General features: G+C 38.0%; 1 protein-coding gene across 1 annotated transcript; it reads left to right on the top strand.

Annotated features, from left to right (window-relative positions):
* Positions 1–118: 118 nt before the first annotated feature.
* On the top strand, positions 119–21,084 carry TRPV3 (transient receptor potential cation channel, subfamily V, member 3). Its single transcript, XM_014952989.1, has 17 exons — positions 119–237; positions 3,518–3,622; positions 5,280–5,366; positions 6,351–6,508; positions 7,178–7,354; positions 7,561–7,701; positions 7,895–8,175; positions 8,918–9,094; positions 9,340–9,498; positions 9,963–10,064; positions 10,868–10,941; positions 12,158–12,323; positions 12,860–12,926; positions 16,886–17,160; positions 18,396–18,508; positions 19,129–19,199; positions 20,108–21,084. Exons 1-17 carry the CDS (start codon positions 119–121, stop codon positions 20,200–20,202), a joined length of 2,367 nt encoding a protein of 788 aa, XP_014808475.1. The 3' UTR covers positions 20,203–21,084.
* The last annotated feature ends 1,011 nt before the right edge of the window (positions 21,085–22,095 follow it).

The raw sequence follows: 22,095 nt of genomic DNA, 5'->3' as shown, positions 1-22,095 counted from the left end.
AAAAAATGTCAAGATTTGTGTGTTTATATGTGAAGAGACTGTAAACAGGTAATTTCATCACTAAACTTTCTTCAAATGAACAGGAGCTAAGTACTGTGAATCTGTCTACTGCAGAAACATGATTAAAGATAACAACGAAATTGTTCCACTAATGGGCAAGAAAACAAATCCATCTGGTATTCCCCCTTCAAACCAGCAAGAGAAAAAGCCGACTGAAAGCACTCCCACAAAGAAAAGGTAGGACTTGAGCTCAGTCTAGAATACTAAAACTCCGTTTGATTTGCACTGAAATATCACTAACATCTTGATTTGCACTGTATGTATGAATTAGAGGGACCTGATGAACACAAGATGCCTTCAAAAAATTTGTGTTTATGCTGTGCGGAAGTGGAAGAGAATCCTGATAAACACATATTATGTGTTTGCCCTAATAGAACAAATTTAACCCAATCCTAGAGACATCAGACTTGTCCACCAGGTCTTTTGTGTCTTGTATCAGCTGGGCTTTCTGCATCCACTGGATGTACCTGTATAAGCTTATAAGAGTGTGGTCTAATGATGGTCAGTTTCAAGAGGAGAAGGTAGAGTGATCTTTTTAAAGCGATCACATGGCAGGATATAGCAGGTTTCTGCAAGAGATGCTGGCCTGAAAAAAAGGGAGCATTTCAAACTGAGCCTCACATCGGAACGGGACAGATCACGGAGAGGCAGAGGTGGATTAAAAAATGAGGGCTGGGTTTGAAAAATCCCACCACAAACAGAAACCTGAATTCACTCTATTTTTCATTATTCTGATTAACAAGATTTCTTCATTGTTTCATTTTATACAATATTCGCTTTCATTCATTATTGATGCTGGAGAATTAATACAAGGATTAAGGGCTTGTATTTAATATGAATGGAGAAATATAGGCAGTAATTAATCCCTGATACTATGCTATTGAAGTCAACTGTAGAGCGAGGATGAATTTTCATTCATAAACTTTTCACTCTATGGCTAATTACTAGCTATTATGGCAATTTTTGAAACTCTGAAGGCCTAAGCAATTGTGGCTGTTCTGCCATTTATAATTCTTAATAATCAGAGGAGTCACTTTCCACAGAGATGGTGTCATTAGTTATTTGAGACCCACTACCTGGGTGGCCCAACTTGTCTTCCTGTCATTAAATTCAAAAGGAGAAGCTTGTTGGTTTATAAGGGGGAGATGAGGTGTCTAAACAGCTCACAATACACATACTACTTCAAAAAGGAGGAATTCCATGAAAGTTAGGAGTAGTTTGTGTAGTTACAACAAATACTGGCAAACGCTACCCCTCAATTACCTCAGCTTGTATCTCCCATTCAGTTTTGTGGCATCAGTAACAGTAACTTTGGGGTTTTTCCCACCTCTCAACCAAGAGCTTAGGGTGTGGCCCACAACATTCCTGTAATATAATGAATGAAGATCACGTGAATTTTAATGCAGAGGTTTAACGTGTCCTATTAATTACACGTTTCTGTGCTGCTGTACTTCTGTTGCTTCAAAAACGCTTCCTTCTCCTTTTCTGCGAAGCAGCTGCTGCACCTCCACGGGTGGCATTTCTCACTTGACAAAATGTATGGGTGATGTGCACTTTCTGACAAGACAATGACTTCCCACTCTTGAAGGTCCTGGTATTTGGGTGGACGAACAGTGTATAATTAGGAACAGGAAAACCGACAGGCGGGCTGGGAGGAGTGCTGCCAACGTTGTCAGAGACTGATTACACTTATGGGCAGTGTCCTGAGAGTGTGCACCACGGCCACGTAAGCACTTGGGCATTTGTTGGCAGTTCTCCAGCTGCTTTTGCGTGATGACTTTTTTTTTTTCCCTCTCTTCCCATGGTATCCCCAAATAACCCACGTGCCAGGATAGGTAAGGTATGTCAGCCTCCAAAACAAGGGCCACTTCACAGCTGATGAACATCTATTGGATGCCAAAACCTTCAGCATGAACACACTGATGCTGAGACAAGGGCAGGTGATAGGGTCCAGCAAAGCCTAGAGAGTGGCATTTCTGGCTTTCTGGAGGCTCACTGTGGCCTCCTGCAGCAGTATGCCTGTTGGGACAACTCCTGTGCATCGTGGTCAGGGATGAACACATGTTTTTTCCACTCCTTAGTCTTTCTGCCGGGTCCAGAACCCAGTGAAACAACAGTGATTTACAGCAGCTGTGAATCTGGCAAGTGTGGCATCAGTGATGGCAAAGGTCCTGTTTCTGTCTAGTTTTTTCCTGTACTCTGAAGAGCACCCCCTGAGTGATTTCAGGGACACAGTGCTGCTAACCAGAAGTGGCATTTTACTTGCTGCCTGCTTAGAATATATTCACAGGCACATCTCAAATGTTCAAAGGTCACTTAAATTTAAACAACTACACACAGTGAATTAACGCTTGGATCACCAAGACGTTGGAAAATGAGATGAACTAGGGCCATTAGATAATGATATTTTTACCAGATATCATTAGGTTGTTCAGGTGTCCTAATATACTGCATTCTAGCATCAGTGTGTATACTTTAATTCAACAGGATTCTTTGGGGAAGATGCAGTTTAAAAAAAAAAAAAGAAAAACCCTATGGACTAAACCATAAATATTATGTGAATTGGAAACCTTTTCCAGGTGACTACTGAAACATTTTAGAAATGTAAGACAGTTTCTGAACAATAGGCCATGTGGGACTTGCTGTATCCACCACTGGAACTCCTCTGTCTTTGGTGAAATGAAGCAATATTTTAATCAGATCTAGTAATACCAGGCCATTGATTTTGTCTCTCAACTCTGCAGGCTTCTAAAGGGCGAAATCTTCCTATTCTTCTCATGTTCCCTTTTCTGTGTTGTTTCAAATTTAATTTATTTTTCTCTAGAAATAATTATTTATTATAATAATATAAATATAAATAATTATTTATAGGAAAAAGAAATAGTTAAATGTCATGGACTGACTGGCAAGATTACACATTCAGTCCTGGGTGGTGAAAATGCCTGATGTGGTTTAACATGTGACCTTTCAAACTTTCTGACTTAATCATTATCGCTGCTGATGGGTTTGAAATGATCCATCCTGACGGCTCCTGGCTGGAGAAATAGGGACTAGAATGCAGTAGATTAAAAGGCACGTGCATGGGGGGAGGCATATATGTACATCTGCTCAATGTCTGCTCTTACATTTAGCTGTTTGCACAGACGTGGGGTGCAAGGTTGTTTTTAGGCTGCTGGGGTAGCTGCTTAGACATGTTGGGATTTGATGCCATGTATCCTAAAAATATCTTGGGATCTTTCGCCCGTCTGCCAACATGAAAGTGCTGGGCACAGTGTTGGAAGTTGAGATCCCCCCAGGGGAAAGTAGATAAACCTCTGTTCCAGTGTCCTATTAGGTATAATGCCAGAAAATATAAATTGTCAACCTTGTTCTAGCCATGTACGTGTAGAGTTTTGCTTATGTGATGGTTGAGCTTGCTTTTTTAAACTAATATTTTCAAATGCACTGTGTTCAACAGTTCACACTTTTTTCTGGAGATTGATGGTTTTGAAAGCAATGCGACTCCAAATAATACATCTCCCCCTGTCTTTTCAAAACCAATGGATTCAAATATTCGTCCATGGTAAGTTACAGATGCATATGCAATAGTCATAATGTAATTATATCTATTTTCTTTTCAGTAGCTACTCCTTATTTCTCCTTAGACTTCATAGCTAAAATTTCACGTGGCTTTTCTTAGCTTTTGGTCACTTCAAAGACAGAACTCCATTGGAGGTCAGTTGTTGCTAGATGACTTATCTTTGAGTTTATCTACTGCTGTCATATACATTGAATAAATCAGGCTTCAGATTTTAATAAATTGAAAATCAATACTGTCTTTTTTTTAAAAAAAATCTTAGCTTCCTATTTATGATATGTTAGGACAAATTCCATGCACCCATTTGTGTATTTTCTACTGCGTGAAGACCACAGCTTAATTTAGCAAACCCTATTCCTGGCTGTGTGCTGACATCCTCCCTCTATTGCTCATTAACAATCAAATAACATGAAGATGCTGAGTCTGAAATATTTCAAGGCAGCCATTTCTGCTGAATGAATAGAGAAAAATTATGACTGGGAAGGATGCACTTAATTTTTAAAAATGTGTGGGGTACTAAGAGCCAATAATTATGAATATGGGAAATATGTATCAAATCTAGCATAACCCCAGAATGGCCAAGTTTTTTATGTCTGATGGACATCTGGTCAGCTCTCTGGAATTAGCTGAGTCTTATTTTGGTTTCAGAGGAGAGATATCCAAATTTCTCCCTCATTCAGGAAGAGACAAACCTGCACAAGACACACATAGGCTTTGTCACCACATTCCTCATGGTTTTCTGCAGAGAAGTGATGGACTGAATAAGAATGGACTCTGAGCTACCAGCTGTATTTCAAAGGGAAGGGAGTATCTGCAGAGCAATGCATAAGCTTTGCATTACCGAATCCTTGCATTACTCTCCATACGTGTGTTTTGTCAATAACTAATAGTTCAGGCTCCCTAAGTTACTAACCCAAGGTAGTTTATCAAATCTGAACCTTACAGAAAACAAAAATACAAGTAAGAAAAACTACAATGAATTCATTTTAAAGTCAGCTCTGCTTTCAGGAATATCTGGAGATCACATACAGCAATTACATATACCAAGGTGATTGAAATCCTTTAAATTTATTACATAAATATGTATCTAGGGCCCAGTCCTCAATTTCTTTTAGCTGAAGCTTCCATTCAGGTCAGCTGCAAAATGCTCTTGACTTGCCTACGGTGTCCTGTGCAGTAAATCTTTAGGTAAATCATGTTTGTTGTGTGCTTGCAACCCATGCCCAGTTACTGATTTAGCACTCCCTTTGTGGCAGATGACAAAGTAAGCATGTGAAAAGGAAGAATGTAAAGCTTTAAGCATTCTGCATAAAAAGCAGTGAACATTTAAAAAAAAAAAGAAGAAAACTTCCCACAGTTTCAGAATCTGTAATGAAATAACACACAACGGGTTGCATTTTAATTATTTTTTTATATATAATAAATATATTAAATCCTGTGGGTCTCTTTAATGTTACCACTCACTTTAAAATTCCCAGGGGAGATAAAATAATCAGATTTAAAAGCACAATGTCAGATCAGACTAATTTCAGCTCTACTGTAGATACTGCTTCCTAGTATTGACTGATTCTTCCTGCAGTTTGCTAAAATGTCATCCAGTGTCTTCCTGACTTAGCACTTACGCCGCTTCTGTTTTCTACAGTGCGTCTGGGAACGGGGAAGATATGGATTCCCCACAGTCTCTTCAGGATGATGCAACTGAATATAGCCCTAATGTAGACAGTTGTTGGTGAGTGGAGACATGAAGTATCTCTTGCTAATTTTTCAATGGATTAAGTCTATGATAGGGTGGGATATTACCTATTTTGCCTGCTATGTTTTAGAAACGAGGTCATTTGTGTGCATGCATTTCAATTCTTTAGTAATTGAATTTTGAAATAAGCAACTCTGACCTCTGCTTTTCTCAGATCTCATTTTTAGTGTGAGGATTCTTCATACATAATGTCTGTTTCCTAGATGACAACATGGGACCTAAACACCATGCACAACTAGACATCAATATTCTTTAGCAAGAATACAATGCGTTCTTCCTTCAAAATCAAACTCTTGTAAGACTAAGACAGAAAATAGTTATTTTAGAGGTGAGGCATGGCCCCTGTTAGCTTGACAGAATCAACAAAATGTACTTGCTTAACATTTCTGAGGACTAGTAGTCATGGTAGTTGATTTCGGTAGAAAGGGAAGAGAGATAGCTAATTATGGACAGGCTTCCAAAGGAAATCAGCTAGGAGTATTTCTGATTGGGGGTAAAGTATAAAATAATTCTTATTCCAGAATCATGTATGATCAGGAAAGTTGTGTAAGAAGATGTGAGGTTAAATATGATCTTCTGCTGTGAGTGGGAGGGGTGCAGCTGGAGAGCAGCATCAGGGAACTCAGGAACTGAAGGCAGCAAGTTGTGGAGAGATAAGAAAAGCAGAGAAGTATTTCTTAGACTTTGTTTTAGAAGGATGGATAAACTGGAAAAAATGCAAAACAAAATAATTTTTAAAATGTACATTCTTATTATAAGAACTCTCTTAATAGCCACTTCTGTGCAAATAAGCAACCTGCAGAAACATTTTGAGATCTATGCCAAGATATATGTATGGAAGCAGGGCAAGTGTCTGTAGTCTAGGACAAGTAATTGTATTTCTTTTTCCTTTTACATAGAAAATAAAATAAAACACAGTACATTGAATCAGCGATTTCATTATTATTCCTTATAATTCAGTGCTAATATATCACAAGGACCCGAACAGACCAGTGCCCGGAAGAAGCTGAAAAGATACATATTTCGGGCAGTATCTGAGGGGAACACAGAAGAACTGCAGTGTCTGCTCGCAGAGCTGAAGGAAAGATCGACCGCGTGTACGAACATGACTGTGCCAGGTAAGCTCTGGAGTTACCTGAAGGGAGATTATTAGCTTTCTGGCAGCATATGTGCAGTCTAAAACTGGGAAATATCTCTGTGCAGCAACTAATTGCCTGTGGATTTGCAATTTAATGCATGCCATATTTCCTATTTCTAAATGAAAGCTTAAGGTACTTGATAAGCCACCTCCTTGCTGCCTCGGGGCAACACTGGAGGGTGTTTGTCTCCTGTTTATGATACGTGGAGGGTCCATCTGTACTGTTCCTATAATGATTCCTACACCACCCTTTGCAGCAGGAGACTCTAAGCCACTGTCTCTACCCAAAGTGCAGTGAAATTGCAGCATAGATGGGGGTGTGTGGTGTGTTGCACCATGGTAGAACAGGCAGGGAAGTTAGGGAAGAGTTCTGGGTCTGTCTGGAGTTACCGTGGCAATGGGATGTCCAAAAGAAAAACCAAGTGCATAGGCTGCTTTATTAATTAGTACCACATCTCTGAATGCATCGTCTCACCAAGCATCCATGGCTCACATACGAAGTGAATAGGATGGAGTAATAGTTTGGCAAGTAATTTATGTTCACATATGTATGTCAGGTTCCACCCCTAATAAACATTAAAAGATTAGAATTATTTTCCATCCACTTTAATGAATAATGATGATCTAATCTCAAAATTCACTCCTGTAGATTATCTGATGAAAAAATTCACAGCTTCAGATACTGGCAAAACTTGTCTGATGAAGGCTCTGCTGAACATCAACCAAAACACAAATGAGATAGTGAATATGCTGCTCTCCTTTGCAGAAGAAAATGGTATTTTGGAGAGATTTATCAATGCAGCTTACACAGAAGAGGCATATAAAGGTATTGCCATCTGATACCATTTTCAGGTATATGGTTAAATATACCATCCATAAAAGTAATGTTTTCTTCAAACATTTTAATGATGGTTTAAATTCCTAAAACAACTTTTATTCATTATCACTGGTGCCACCCATTGTGAAATATCATTAATGTTTCATAATCTGCTTAAGAGATTCAACGCTAAATACCTGTGTCTGTTGTTTCAGGCCAGACTGCTCTAAATATTGCCATTGAAAGAAGACAATATGAAATCACTCAGAGCCTTATAGAAAAAGGAGCTGATGTCAATGCTCATGCTCAGGGAATTTTCTTTAATCCCAAACATAAACATGAAGGCTTTTATTTTGGTAAGTGGAAATGCGATCTCTCTGGAAAAGGTAGGAAGGAATACCCAAACAATTAAGACGGTGTGGAAGACAGGCAAGTGTGAATCATTACTGTAACTGAATGTAGATTAGAAAATTCGCATCATGAGATATAAAAATGGCATAAAGCATTGTAATAAAGCATGAACACACGTTATATTTTGTAAATTTGTAGGTGAAACTGCACTGGCGTTGGCTGCGTGTACCAACCAACCCGACATAACCCAACTGCTAATGGACAATACCAGGACTAATATTGCTTCTCAGGATTCCAGAGGAAACAACATCCTCCATGCGTTAGTTACTGTGGCAGAGGACTTCAAAACACAGAATGACTTTGTGGTCAGAATGTATGACATGATTCTGTTGAAAAGTAAAGAGAGAAATTTGGAAACAACAAAGAATAAGGATGGTTTGACACCACTACAATTGGCTGCAAAAACTGGGAAATTAGAGGTGGGTATTATTTTAGTAGCATCTAAGAGAAATGAAACATGGAGAAAGAGTCAAGGTCAACTATGTCAGAGCACTAACGTCTGAATACATGTAGTTTTCCATGCTGGCTATGCTGTGCTATGCATCAATAACATTTGGTAAGCTAATTCTGTTCAAAATACAAGCAAATATTTCTATCGCAATGTTGCTTCTGCCCTTCAAGGTTTCCCTCTAACAACCCCTTTCTGTACAAAATACACGTGCTGTTTAAAAACAGCCTTGCAAACCCTTCTGTTGTACAGGAACTCAGAAATTCTGCATTTATTACAATAGTACACTTACACAATCTTTGAGTAATTTCAGAAAACTCACTAGAACTGCTCCATTATGCTGCAGTAGAATTTGGCTCTCATAAATAACTCCTTGCATTGTGGTAAATAATTGACAATGGGATAATTTAGAAAGTAATTGATTAAATTAAAGGAAGATATAATGTGAACCTATGGAAAATTGTGCTTTCGTCATTTAGAAAAATGTCTCTGGCAGAAAATTCGGATGCATTAAAAATAGTGTATTATTTATTCCCTAGATGTCTGTTGTCTTTCACAGTGCTTACTGAATAACAGAGTTACAAATACATTGACTTGCACTTCTGGAGCAAATGTGATACTTAAAAGATGGGGGTTTGGCAAGAATGTCCGTGTGCTTTCTCCTTTTGCATGAAGAAGGCATCTGCTCACAAATGACTCTGTTCATGTTTTAGATTCTGAAATACATCCTGAGCAGAGAGATACGAGATAAACCCAACAGGAGCCTGTCAAGAAAATTCACAGACTGGGCTTACGGTCCTGTTCAATCTTCTCTTTATGATCTGACAGACCTAGACACCACCACAAAAAATTCAGTCTTGGAAATTATTGTCTATAATACAAATATTGGAGTAAGTTACTTTTTTCTAAAATGCATATATATTTTCAAGCAGTACACTCATTTCACATGTATTAGCCTATACAGTTGACTGAATTACTTGTAAAACAGTAATTTTGAGTTCTCAGTTTGGTATCAGGAGCAAGTTGAATTTTATATTTTGTAGATTGTCAACTGTAAGTGACTATGCCTGAAATAATCTCAGTTTCCTTACAGGCGGAGAGTTCAAATCGTAATTGTGTTGATTTTTTTCTACAGAATCGTCACGAAATGCTGACTTTGGAGCCTCTGAATTCACTCCTGCGAATGAAATGGAAGAAGTTTGCACGACACATGTTTTTTATGTCATGTTGTTTTTATTTCCTATACAATGTAACACTAACGTTAGTTTCCTACCACAGGCCTAACGAAAACCAAGTGAGTACAGCAACTTAATCTTGGCAAATTTCACTGCTTTATAATGCATTAGTATTTCCTGCATTGCATTTAAAATGCTAAACCAAAACCAGGTATCAGGATATCTGGCTGTAGAGAGACCAGGTTCTCCCACATCTGGTCTTTGTATCTGGAAGGAAGATCAGCAGTAATAGAGGAAATTTGCTTTTTGTGAAAGTGACTCAAAAAAGAATTATGTAATACAAAGACAGTTAAATTTTTCTAAAAGTTTGGGGAGTTTTTTGTTTTTCTTTTAAGAAGAAAAATTCTGGCATTTCAAATATACACGTCAGGGGAGCGATTTAGCAAATCCACCGTGAAGAAAATTCTCAGTGAAAGTGAAGGAACAGGGTACCCAGATTGCTACAAACGTGAGGATTCCTGTTCCTTTACCTTCCACCCTTCAGGTGCAGGACTCAGTCCTTCCTTCCGGACCTGTCTTACAGGCTCCTCCTTATCCCCTGGCGCTGACCCGCGGTGTGGGATGGCTGCAGTTATCGGGACAGGTGATGGTTATGTTAGGAGCAATATTTTTAGCCATAAAGGAGGTAAGACTTTTTAATAACAAATAATTAACAACGTAGATAAAGGACTTCTCTAGATTTATTAATATGCTGGTTATGATCTTGGCACCATAAAGGAGGTAAGACTTTTTAATAACAATTAACAAAATAGATAAAGAACTTCTCTAGATTTATGAATATGCTGGTTATGATCTTGGCGGTATGTTTGGAATATATTTATGAGATGTGAAATATCTGAAAGTCTTTGGCAGAATACATCACTTATTCAGAATGAGCCTGGATATGTATTTGAATATAACTCTTGCTCTGAGAAACAAATACGAGGGGTTTTTCCTTTCAAATTCTCAAGCCAGATTTGGTATTTGTATGACATCAATTTTGTCATATTACTGACTTTTTAAGGATGCTGTTGCATTAGAAAATGAGCCTGGATATGTATTTGAATATAACTATTGCTCTGAGAAACAAATATGAGGGGTTTTTCCTTTCAAATTCTCAAGTCAGATTTCATATTTCTATGACATCGATTTTGTCATATTACTGACTTTAAGGATGCTGTTGTTTCTTGTAACAGAAAAAATAAGAGTATAATTTTTACCACATACTATAAGGAATTAAAAACAGTAGCTAACTGTTAAATTATGCCAGAGATGACAGGAATTTAAACTCTGAAGTTACAGCCCTATAAAAAGATTTTTAATTCTAGAAACCTTGTCAGTAGTCTTTTTTTTTCTAGAAGACCAACTTAAATTATTTTGAAAAATCAATTTTGAGGCTTTTGCTTTCTCTTATTACCATTTCTGTATTTTGTATATCTGCCTACACAGAGTGTAGCCATCTTTCTGCTTCGGCCCTCAGACCTGCAGTCCATTCTCTCTGATGCGTGGTTCCACTTTGCATTGTAAGTCTGTCATGCATGTATTTTATACTATATATAAAATGGTTATTGATCTCATGGTCGCAGAGGATGTACTCCCGTAGGAGATGCTCACTTTCTCTCTAGCTTACCAGTTTTTAGAGGGATGGGAATAATCTTACATGCAGCTTTCTCGTAACACACGCTGCACGGGTCAGTAACAATACCCTACACAGAGTGTAGCCATCTTTCTGCTTCGGCCCTCAGACCTGCAGTCCATTCTCTCTGATGCGTGGTTCCACTTTGCATTGTAAGTCTGTCATGCATGTATTTTATACTATATATAAAATGGTTATTGATCTCATGGTCGCAGAGGATGTACTCCCGTAGGAGATGCTCACTTTCTCTCTAGCTTACCAGTTTTTAGAGGGATGGGAATAATCTTACATGCAGCTTTCTCGTAACACACGCTGCACGGGTCAGTAACAATACCGGGGGTTGGTGTGTACAGAGTGGATTTATTTTTCCAAAGTACAGCACTGTCTTTAGCTTCTCCTGATGCTGTCTCTCTTTAGAGCTCTATATAGAGAAATGCATTTAAGAAACACGGTTAATAACCCAGTTTCACACTCCGTTTGACTCCTTCAGGAAGGGAAAATCACATAAAGCTGGTTCAGGTGGCTGAAGGGAGTATCCCATCAGCTGGCCTAGATAAAGCACAGACAATTCCCTCTCATTTCTAGCACATGATTGTAGAATCAATAAAAAGAGAGGTGGCTTAACTCTACCTTTCTTCCTCCTCCTCCAACCACACTGATACCCATCTTGTGCTGCTGAGAATCTGGTCTGCATCCTGCTGCAGCACATCACACCTTCTGCCAGTGTCTTCCTTGTTCATGGAGAACCTGAGATGATTCGAAGAATTAATTAAGCTAAAGCTTGAATTAAATGGCTTCAAAGATACTATTAAGAATTCTTAATGTCTTTGTCAGCAAAATCTGTATTGACCAGCTGTTTTGGGGGGAGAAGTTCAATTAAAATAAGCTTTAATAAATATCATTCTAATATGTTAATATACCATTATAGCTTATTGATAAAATAGATGAGTACAGGTAGTGTAAGTAGTGTTCATAGGGGAGAATAGAATGCAGTATGAAATTAGAATTGAAGCAAAGAAGTCTTGTTTTCATATTTTTCGATTATGTTGTTGGTTTTATGCTAGTAATTCCCCTTTTATATACATGTGTTTGTTTTTTAACAGTTTTATACAAGCTTTGCTTGTGATCTTCTCTGTCTTTTTGTACTTGTTTTCCTACAAAGAACACCTCGTGTGTCTTGTTTTGGCAATGGCCCTCGGATGGGCCAATATGCTCTATTTCACCAGAGGCTTCCAGTCCATGGGCATTTACAGTGTTATGATTCAAAAGGCAAGTTTGTTTTGTTTTTGTTTTACCTGCCTTGTTGTGACATTTGCTTATTATGGTATGATCCCAATCAAGCATATCCAGCAATTTTGATGTATTTTATAGTTCATATTGACATTTTGCAGTTTGTAGGTATTATTTCAGCAGAATATACTACATAACTTCAATATCAAACTAGTTTATATCTTAAAATTAGTGTTTTATTATATCAAATATGTAAGTAATTTGTGTTTTTTCAGCTAATGTAGTTCTACTGTTCAATTGCATCATCTGCTGTAATGTCTATATTGTACAGAATTAGTCACCTTTGGAAGTGTGTGTAGTACCTTTGGAAGTACACAACACTCCAGGCTCTCAGCCGTGAGAGAAAAAAATCATACCTAAATCTTCTCTGGGTTTCTCAGTGAGACTACAACAGTTTGCTTAATCAAAGTCATCTGATACTCTAGTGTGTTCCCCACCTGTATCCCTGCAGAATTCATAAGCGTAAAACCTGTTCTCAGCTTTACTTTCTGATAAATATTTAATTTAATTTTTAGGTCATCCTGCAAGATGTGATAAAATTTTTAGTTGTCTATATCGTGTTTTTGCTGGGATTTGGCGTAGGTAAATATTACTGGAGAAAAGCACTGATGCTCTGTGTGAGTAAAACTTTTAGCGTTATTATGAATAAGAACCCTGTATGTTTTAGATTCTGAAATACATCCTGAGCAGAGAGATACGAGATAAACCCAACAGGAGCCTGTCAAGAAAATTCACAGACTGGGCTTACGGTCCTGTTCAATCTTCTCTTTATGATCTGACAGACCTAGACACCACCACAAAAAATTCAGTCTTGGAAATTATTGTCTATAATACAAATATTGGAGTAAGTTACTTTTTTCTAAAATGCATATATATTTTCAAGCAGTACACTCATTTCACATGTATTAGCCTATACAGTTGACTGAATTACTTGTAAAACAGTAATTTTGAGTTCTCAGTTTGGTATCAGGAGCAAGTTGAATTTTATATTTTGTAGATTGTCAACTGTAAGTGACTATGCCTGAAATAATCTCAGTTTCCTTACAGGCGGAGAGTTCAAATCGTAATTGTGTTGATTTTTTTCTACAGAATCGTCACGAAATGCTGACTTTGGAGCCTCTGAATTCACTCCTGCGAATGAAATGGAAGAAGTTTGCACGACACATGTTTTTTATGTCATGTTGTTTTTATTTCCTATACAATGTAACACTAACGTTAGTTTCCTACCACAGGCCTAACGAAAACCAAGTGAGTACAGCAACTTAATCTTGGCAAATTTCACTGCTTTATAATGCATTAGTATTTCCTGCATTGCATTTAAAATGCTAAACCAAAACCAGGTATCAGGATATCTGGCTGTAGAGAGACCAGGTTCTCCCACATCTGGTCTTTGTATCTGGAAGGAAGATCAGCAGTAATAGAGGAAATTTGCTTTTTGTGAAAGTGACTCAAAAAAGAATTATGTAATACAAAGACAGTTAAATTTTTCTAAAAGTTTGGGGAGTTTTTTGTTTTTCTTTTAAGAAGAAAAATTCTGGCATTTCAAATATACACGTCAGGGGAGCGATTTAGCAAATCCACCGTGAAGAAAATTCTCAGTGAAAGTGAAGGAACAGGGTACCCAGATTGCTACAAACGTGAGGATTCCTGTTCCTTTACCTTCCACCCTTCAGGTGCAGGACTCAGTCCTTCCTTCCGGACCTGTCTTACAGGCTCCTCCTTATCCCCTGGCGCTGACCCGCGGTGTGGGATGGCTGCAGTTATCGGGACAGGTGATGGTTATGTTAGGAGCAATATTTTTAGCCATAAAGGAGGTAAGACTTTTTAATAACAATTAACAAAATAGATAAAGAACTTCTCTAGATTTATGAATATGCTGGTTATGATCTTGGCGGTATGTTTGGAATATATTTATGAGATGTGAAATATCTGAAAGTCTGTGGCAGAATACATCACTTATTCAGAATGAGCCTGGATATGTATTTGAATATAACTATTGCTCTGAGAAACAAATATGAGGGGTTTTTCCTTTCAAATTCTCAAGTCAGATTTCATATTTCTATGACATCGATTTTGTCATATTACTGACTTTAAGGATGCTGTTGTTTCTTGTAACAGAAAAAATAAGAGTATAATTTTTACCACATACTATAAGGAATTAAAAACAGTAGCTAACTGTTAAATTATGCCAGAGATGACAGGAATTTAAACTCTGAAGTTACAGCCCTATAAAAAGATTTTTAATTCTAGAAACCTTGTCAGTAGTCTTTTTTTTTCTAGAAGACCAACTTAAATTATTTTGAAAAATCAATTTTGAGGCTTTTGCTTTCTCTTATTACCATTTCTGTATTTTGTATATCTGCCTACACAGAGTGTAGCCATCTTTCTGCTTCGGCCCTCAGACCTGCAGTCCATTCTCTCTGATGCGTGGTTCCACTTTGCATTGTAAGTCTGTCATGCATATATTTTATACTATATATAAAATGGTTATCGATCTCATGGTCACAGAGGATGTACTCCTGTAGCAGATGCTCACTTTCTCTCTAGCTTACCAGTTTTTAGAGGGATGGGAATAATCTTACATGCAGCTTTCTCATAACACATGCTGCACGGGTCAGTAACAACACTGGGGGTTGGTGTGTACAGAGTGGATTTATTTTTCCAAAGTACAGCACTGTCTTTAGCTTCTCCTGATGCTGTCTCTCTTTAGAGCTCTATATAGAGAAATGCATTTAAGAAACACGGTTAATAACCCAGTTTCACACTCCGTTTGACTCCTTCAGGAAGGGAAAATCACATAAAGCTGGTTCAGGTGGCTGAAGGGAGTATCCCATCAGCTGGCCTAGATAAAGCACAGACAATTCCCTCTCATTTCTAGCACATGATTGTAGAATCAATAAAAAGAGAGGTGGCTTAACTCTACCTTTCTTCCTCCTCCTCCAACCACACTGATACCCATCTTGTGCTGCTGAGAATCTGGTCTGCATCCTGCTGCAGCACATCACACCTTCTGCCAGTGTCTTCCTTGTTCATGGAGAACCTGAGATGATTCGAAGAATTAATTAAGCTAAAGCTTGAATTAAATGGCTTCAAAGATACTATTAAGAATTCTTAATGTCTTTGTCAGCAAAATCTGTATTGACCAGCTGTTTTGGGGGGAGAAGTTCAATTAAAATAAGCTTTAATAAATATCATTCTAATATGTTAATATACCATTATAGCTTATTGATAAAATAGATGAGTACAGGTAGTGTAAGTAGTGTTCATAGGGGAGAATAGAATGCAGTATGAAATTAGAATTGAAGCAAAGAAGTCTTGTTTTCATATTTTTCGATTATGTTGTTGGTTTTATGCTAGTAATTCCCCTTTTATATACATGTGTTTGTTTTTTAACAGTTTTATACAAGCTTTGCTTGTGATCTTCTCTGTCTTTTTGTACTTGTTTTCCTACAAAGAACACCTCGTGTGTCTTGTTTTGGCAATGGCCCTCGGATGGGCCAATATGCTCTATTTCACCAGAGGCTTCCAGTCCATGGGCATTTACAGTGTTATGATTCAAAAGGCAAGTTTGTTTTGTTTTTGTTTTACCTGCCTTGTTGTGACATTTGCTTATTATGGTATGATCCCAATCAAGCATATCCAGCAATTTTGATGTATTTTATAGTTCATATTGACATTTTGCAGTTTGTAGGTATTATTTCAGCAGAATATACTACATAACTTCAATATCAAACTAGTTTATATCTTAAAATTAGTGTTTTATTATATCAAATATGTAAGTAATTTGTGTTTTTTCAGCTAATGTAGTTCTACTGTTCAATTGCATCATCTGCTGTAATGTCTATATTGTACAGAATTAGTCACCTTTGGAAGTGTGTGTAGTACCTTTGGAAGTACACAACACTCCAGGCTCTCAGCCGTGAGAGAAAAAAATCATACCTAAATCTTCTCTGGGTTTCTCAGTGAGACTACAACAGTTTGCTTAATCAAAGTCATCTGATACTCTAGTGTGTTCCCCACCTGTATCCCTGCAGAATTCATAAGCGTAAAACCTGTTCTCAGCTTTACTTTCTGATAAATATTTAATTTAATTTTTAGGTCATCCTGCAAGATGTGATAAAATTTTTAGTTGTCTATATCGTGTTTTTGCTGGGATTTGGCGTAGGTAAATATTACTGGAGAAAAGCACTGATGCTCTGTGTGAGTAAAACTTTTAGCGTTATTATGAATAAGAACCCTGTTGTCATGATGAGAGCTCATGTTGGGGTTTCTTCTGGATATTAAAAACATGTTCAGAGATTTAAACTGTCCAGAGACTATCTGAACAGATAAGTAATTTGTCTTTTTCTTAATTGCTTGCAATTTCATTCGGATTTGGGCTCTTTCTGCTTCCTGGTACTGTGTATTCTACCTGATGCTGTGTGTGTTGCTGGGCAGCTCTAGCTCTTTATGATGCAGGACGTTTTGAATTCTTTAGGATAAAATGCCATGTATACATAAAGCATTATTGTGATTAAAGTTTTCTCGTGCTTTCTTCTCAGCTCTTGCTGCACTGATTGACACTTGCCAAGACGGTAACGAATGCCGTCATTCCAACAGCAGTCTGGGACCTGTTCTGATGGATCTTTTTAAGCTCACCCTGGGACTGGGTGATCTGGAGATCCAGCAAAATTCAAAGTATCCTGTACTATTTCTTCTGCTCCTCATAACTTACGTTGTGTTGACTTTTGTTCTTCTCTTGAACATGCTGATTGCATTGATGGGAGAAACGGTGGAAGATATTTCAAAAGAGAGTGAGCACATCTGGAAACTCCAGGTTTGTTTGTGAGTTAGTTTTCTTCGGGAAGTATAGATGCCTTGGCTAAGATCTCTTGAGCTGTACCTAGGGTAACATCATGCTGACCAAATGGGTTAGGTATTAGCAATGATAGCCCCCATTTGTATATGTGTACAAATAAGGGAAGTAAGTAATGTTAGTATTGGGGTATCACTGGAAAACAAATGGTATGAGGAGCGGCTGAGGGAGTTGGGACTGTTTAGTATGAGGAAGAGGAGGCTTAGGGGAGACCTCATCACTCTCTACAACTACCTGAAAGGACACTGTAGAGAGGTTGGTGCTGGTCTCTTTTCACAGGTAATTAGTGACAGAAGGAGAGGGAATGGCTTCAAGCTCCAACAGGGGAGGTTTAGATTGAACATTAGGAAAGAATTTTTCACAGAAAGAGTGATAGGGCATTGGAACAGGCTGCCCAGGGAGGGGGTGGAGTCACCATCCCTGTGTTTAAGGGCCGTTTAGATGCGGTGCTGATGGACATGGTGTAGGGGAGGACTTTGTAGAGTAGGGTAGATGGTTGGACTCGATGATCCCAAGGGTCTCTTCCAACCTAGACGATTCTACGATTCTATGAATTAACAAGTATGCTAAAGGTAATCTTATGGCTCAGATTTTCAACCTCATGCTCTGTCACGTACCTTTATGACTTTCATTCCCCTCGATACGTCACCAGGAAGGTGTGTTTCGTTATCTGCCCAGAAATCCGTGGCACAGCACACTCTGCTATTGCATCCCTTGAGTCTGAGCAGTGCCTGAGTCCATTCCCATTCCTCACACCTTACCGAGTCTGCTCTTTTACCAAGTCTAGACAGCTGAGTCCCACGCTGTCACTGAGAACACAGTAATAATTAGGATTGGAGTGGCTCTCTGTGGTGGGCAGCATCCCCCTGCAGGTTATCTGTGTCCCTCTGGCAGGGTGTTGCACAAAGGTGTTAGCGTTAAACCCCAAACACTGAGTTTAGAGTGAGATTTCTTGATTCTTCTCCAAGATTGCCCTCTGCGATGTGGCTAACTAGAGAAAGCTGTGGACAACCTATTTGCAGATGCCAAATAATAAGTGGGATGCTGTATTATTTGCTGCTGTTGGAGTCAGTTTTGGTTATGGATGGTGGATGGAGGTTTAACATGAGCCATGGAGCCTGCAAATTGTACATGCAATGAATCAGACAAGTTTGAATGCAGTTAACCATACTCCTGTTACTATTTATTATTAATAGAGAGCCAGAACTATTTTGGAATTTGAAAAGTTCTTACCAAAATGTTTGAGGAAAAAATTCCAACTGGGAGAACGGTGCAAAGTGGCTGAGAATGACACCAGGGTGTGTTTAAGGTAAACAAAGCTGGAATGCTGTGCTATCAATTCTGCTCTGTATGTTCCTTCAGGGTTATTTCTCCTCAAAAGCCTCTTTAAACTATTTCTACATCTCTATAGATTATATGAGGTGTACAAAAATCTGTTGGGTTTTTTTCAGTTGTGACCAATTGTTTAAAAGAAAAGGGAAATGTATAGGCTTTTTATGTAGAAAATTTTTTGGTAACAAAACAGATTTTCAACTTCATATGTTTTTAATATACAGGTATCAAGTCTGCTTGCAGTAAATGACACTGTCGTAATATTCTAAGGAGTAATTATATTTAAATTGATAATTGATTACTATATTAAAGAATATATTGCTATGCTGTTTTATGAAAAAATATTTAAGGTGAGTTTTGAGACTGTAGTTATAACATGTGAAATTATAAAATAGTCATAATATTATTCTTATCTTCATATAGTACATGACACTGTAAAAAACCATCAGCCTTTTAGTACTAGCAAAGCAGGTGTTGATGGTAAAGTCTGACAATCCCAAAAAGAAATAAAAAAAATAAAAGGGGAAGTTGCAGCTCTGTGACTGGGAGATAATGCATGCTAATAACAGTAACCCAACTTATATACAATGTAAACAGGATTAATGAAGTGAAATGGACCGAATGGAAAACACATGTTTCATTTATTAATGAAGATCCAGGGCCAACAGGTACTGCGGAATTTTACATGACCATATTTGTGAAATTATTTTGTCCTTAGAAATGCTTTGATATAGTTTTATACCTTTAAAAATATAACCTCTGGTAATCTAGATATTTAACCACACTTTACTGCTAGGGAAACTCATGGCTAATATGGTAGAGGTGTTAATTCTTTTTAAAGATTTTGAGAGAGGGTTGGTTACAAAATCTCGTTATTTACATCTTGGCACCAAAACATGGTGGTTTTACCTCTTTATTTTTCTCTAAGCAGTTATGCTTGATCTGAGTTTTACATTCTCGAGTGGTATTTGAGTGGTACAAGGCCGGAGAACTTTCCAATAGACAGAAAATATTATTTTGAAAAAGTTGTTATAAAGTTCAGTTTGGTCTTAAGTAGTTAAATATAGCATTGCAAAACTGGGAAGAAATCAGACTGATTTTTGCCTGACAACACTGTACCCAGGTACTGTCTGCTGATTTTAACCCTAGATGTTCTAGTGTCATGTTTATGTTTTTGCGATATGTATTAGATGACAAACTGCCCCTCCTGGATGTTGAGTAGGAAATTCAAGATACCCATCTGCTGACAGGGTTGGAAGTGTAACAGCAAAATGACCCAACTTTGAGGTGTCAGATGTCCCTCTGGCAGCAGGCCTCAGAGTTTACCACGGGGGCATATGAGGACCTGGGAGACTTGCTCTGAAGTTAATTAGTCAATTGACATTTATATTGCTTATATTTCAGTAAGAATGAAAAGGAGCAGACAGAAAAAATTCTGTAAAGATATGGTAGTAAACTGACAACTTACTGGTTAAATAAACACCTTTTTTTAACGAAAAATAGATGCGCAAAAATTTGATCTTGCATATACAGTTTCTACCATATCCTCTTTTGTTTATAATGCATTTTTTTGCAGATCCAAGCAAAGTTCAAGATAATTCAAGAACTAATAGCAAAAACACCCTGAATACGTTTGAAGAAATGGATGATTTGCCTGAAACTTCTGTTTAGTTGTGCTGCATTTGATACGTGGTCGTTCGGGAGGTGAAAAGCATCAGCAGTGGGTGCTGGAAGCTTTGTTGGTGTTTCAGGCAGCTGTAACCAGCTGGGACACAAACCTTCCAGTGACACGGCCTGATGACTTTAACCCACTTAATCAAGGCAGCTAAACTAAAATGGACTATTTCACTGGTTCAGTTTTGAGCCTCTCGAAAACCGTTGCTGTCCAAGTTTGCTCAAACTTGGCTCTAAGCTTTTTACTGGATGAAAAAAAAAAGGTCAAATGTGAGATATTTCTTCCTTTTGTGGGAAATTTAAGATCATCGTGATCCCAGTCTGCTGTCTTTGGAATCCCTAACTCATGAGAAACATTTTGTACACTGAAAAACGTTAAGTTCTTGTCGCGGAGAAAAGAAAGGCATTTCAATTCTGAAGACTACTAAATGAAGTACATTGTTTTGAAATAACGATGTTCTGGATACATTTGAAGCTTTTGTATTGTCTGTCAGTGTTATCGGAGGCTTGATCCCACCGAGCTGGAGAAAAGCCTCTTCAGGTCTCATTAGCTTTGCCCGATCTGTTTCCCTGTGTGTAACCCCTAGGGTATAACATGGTGTTTACTGCTCTTTATTTATTACTATGTATATATGCATTCCCATATAATAATAGGGCAGAAATTGTGAGAATATTTCTGAGTTTGTTTCAGTCACAAGGTCTTTACTTTTCCCAGTCAGCTTTTCCACGCTGTTGCATCTGGCTGCATAAAAATAAGTTATCCCTGTGGAAGCTCTTCCAATTTAAAAGTAAATTAATTTCTGTATTCAACCACTTCAGGAAAATAAGAAATCAGTATTTCTTCCCAAAATGAACAAAATAAGTTAAATGCAATGCAATTGCAGACTTTTAAGGTATTCTAGTTTTTTGGTTGGTTGGTTGGTTTTGTTTTTGTTTTGTTTTGGTTTTTATTCCAAGGACTATGTAATGCATTTCTGTAGCACTTTTTATTTCACTACCTGTGATGACCTAGTAAAATGAATTATATTTTTAGTTTTCTACTTTATGTGTGTATGTATAAAAAGAAATATTTGTTCCATGTACTTTTAAATTTCAGTCAATACACTATGTGTCTTCAGTGTCATGGGTTTTCATCATAGATAGTCATTTGGTGCCTGTTTCAAAGGTGCTAGTTAGGAAAGACTCAGGTGAATTCTGTTCTGCGTGTGAATGATAATATGAATTGCGTTGGATTCTTACAGCCAAGCCTCCTGTGGGCAAAATGATCCAAAAGACTTTCTTACCACAGAAGAGAGCGTGAGGGAAGGCTCTGGCGGGAAGGACAGCGCAAAGCTGTTTGCAGGGATGGTGAACGCGAGTCTCGCTGCCCGACCGGTCTTCTCTAGATGCCGTATCCTGTGTGTCCCTACCCCTGGATGGCCTGGATGGACGGGATCAAACTGAAATCTTCCATTCAGTTATGTTTTCACAGGGCACAGGAATGTGAGGGGAAGCACATTCATGCGCGTCAATAGACCAATGTAATGTCTTGAGCGTTGTTTGGCCGCCTTCGTAGGACGTGTGAGTATGAGGAGAAAAATTCCTGTGGTCTTGGAATCTTTCATCTTTGCTGGTTAATTCTGCATTGAAACTGCCAACAAAGAATATTGCCTCAGGACTACGCAGTTCCAGTTGGATTCTTTAGAGTGCCAGTTTTTACATAAAAAAAATTAATAAAATACCTCTTCACGTATACTCAGGAACTAGAACAAACCAGCCTGCGCTGAGCTCCCTGTTGCTGGGGGTGGACTTGTCACTGAAAATAACTTCAGGTGTCTCTGCGCTGTGCTGAGGTCACACTGTAGGTGTAGCCACAAAACAGGGAAGGCACAAAAACCATAAGGAATGTGC

Source organism: Calidris pugnax, unplaced genomic scaffold, assembly GCF_001431845.1.
Source record: "Calidris pugnax isolate Ruff unplaced genomic scaffold, ASM143184v1 scaffold133, whole genome shotgun sequence".
NCBI lineage: Eukaryota > Metazoa > Chordata > Aves > Charadriiformes > Scolopacidae > Calidris > Calidris pugnax.
Note: the sequence above shows the minus strand (reverse complement) of the source record. Positions and strands in the feature narration are given on the sequence as shown.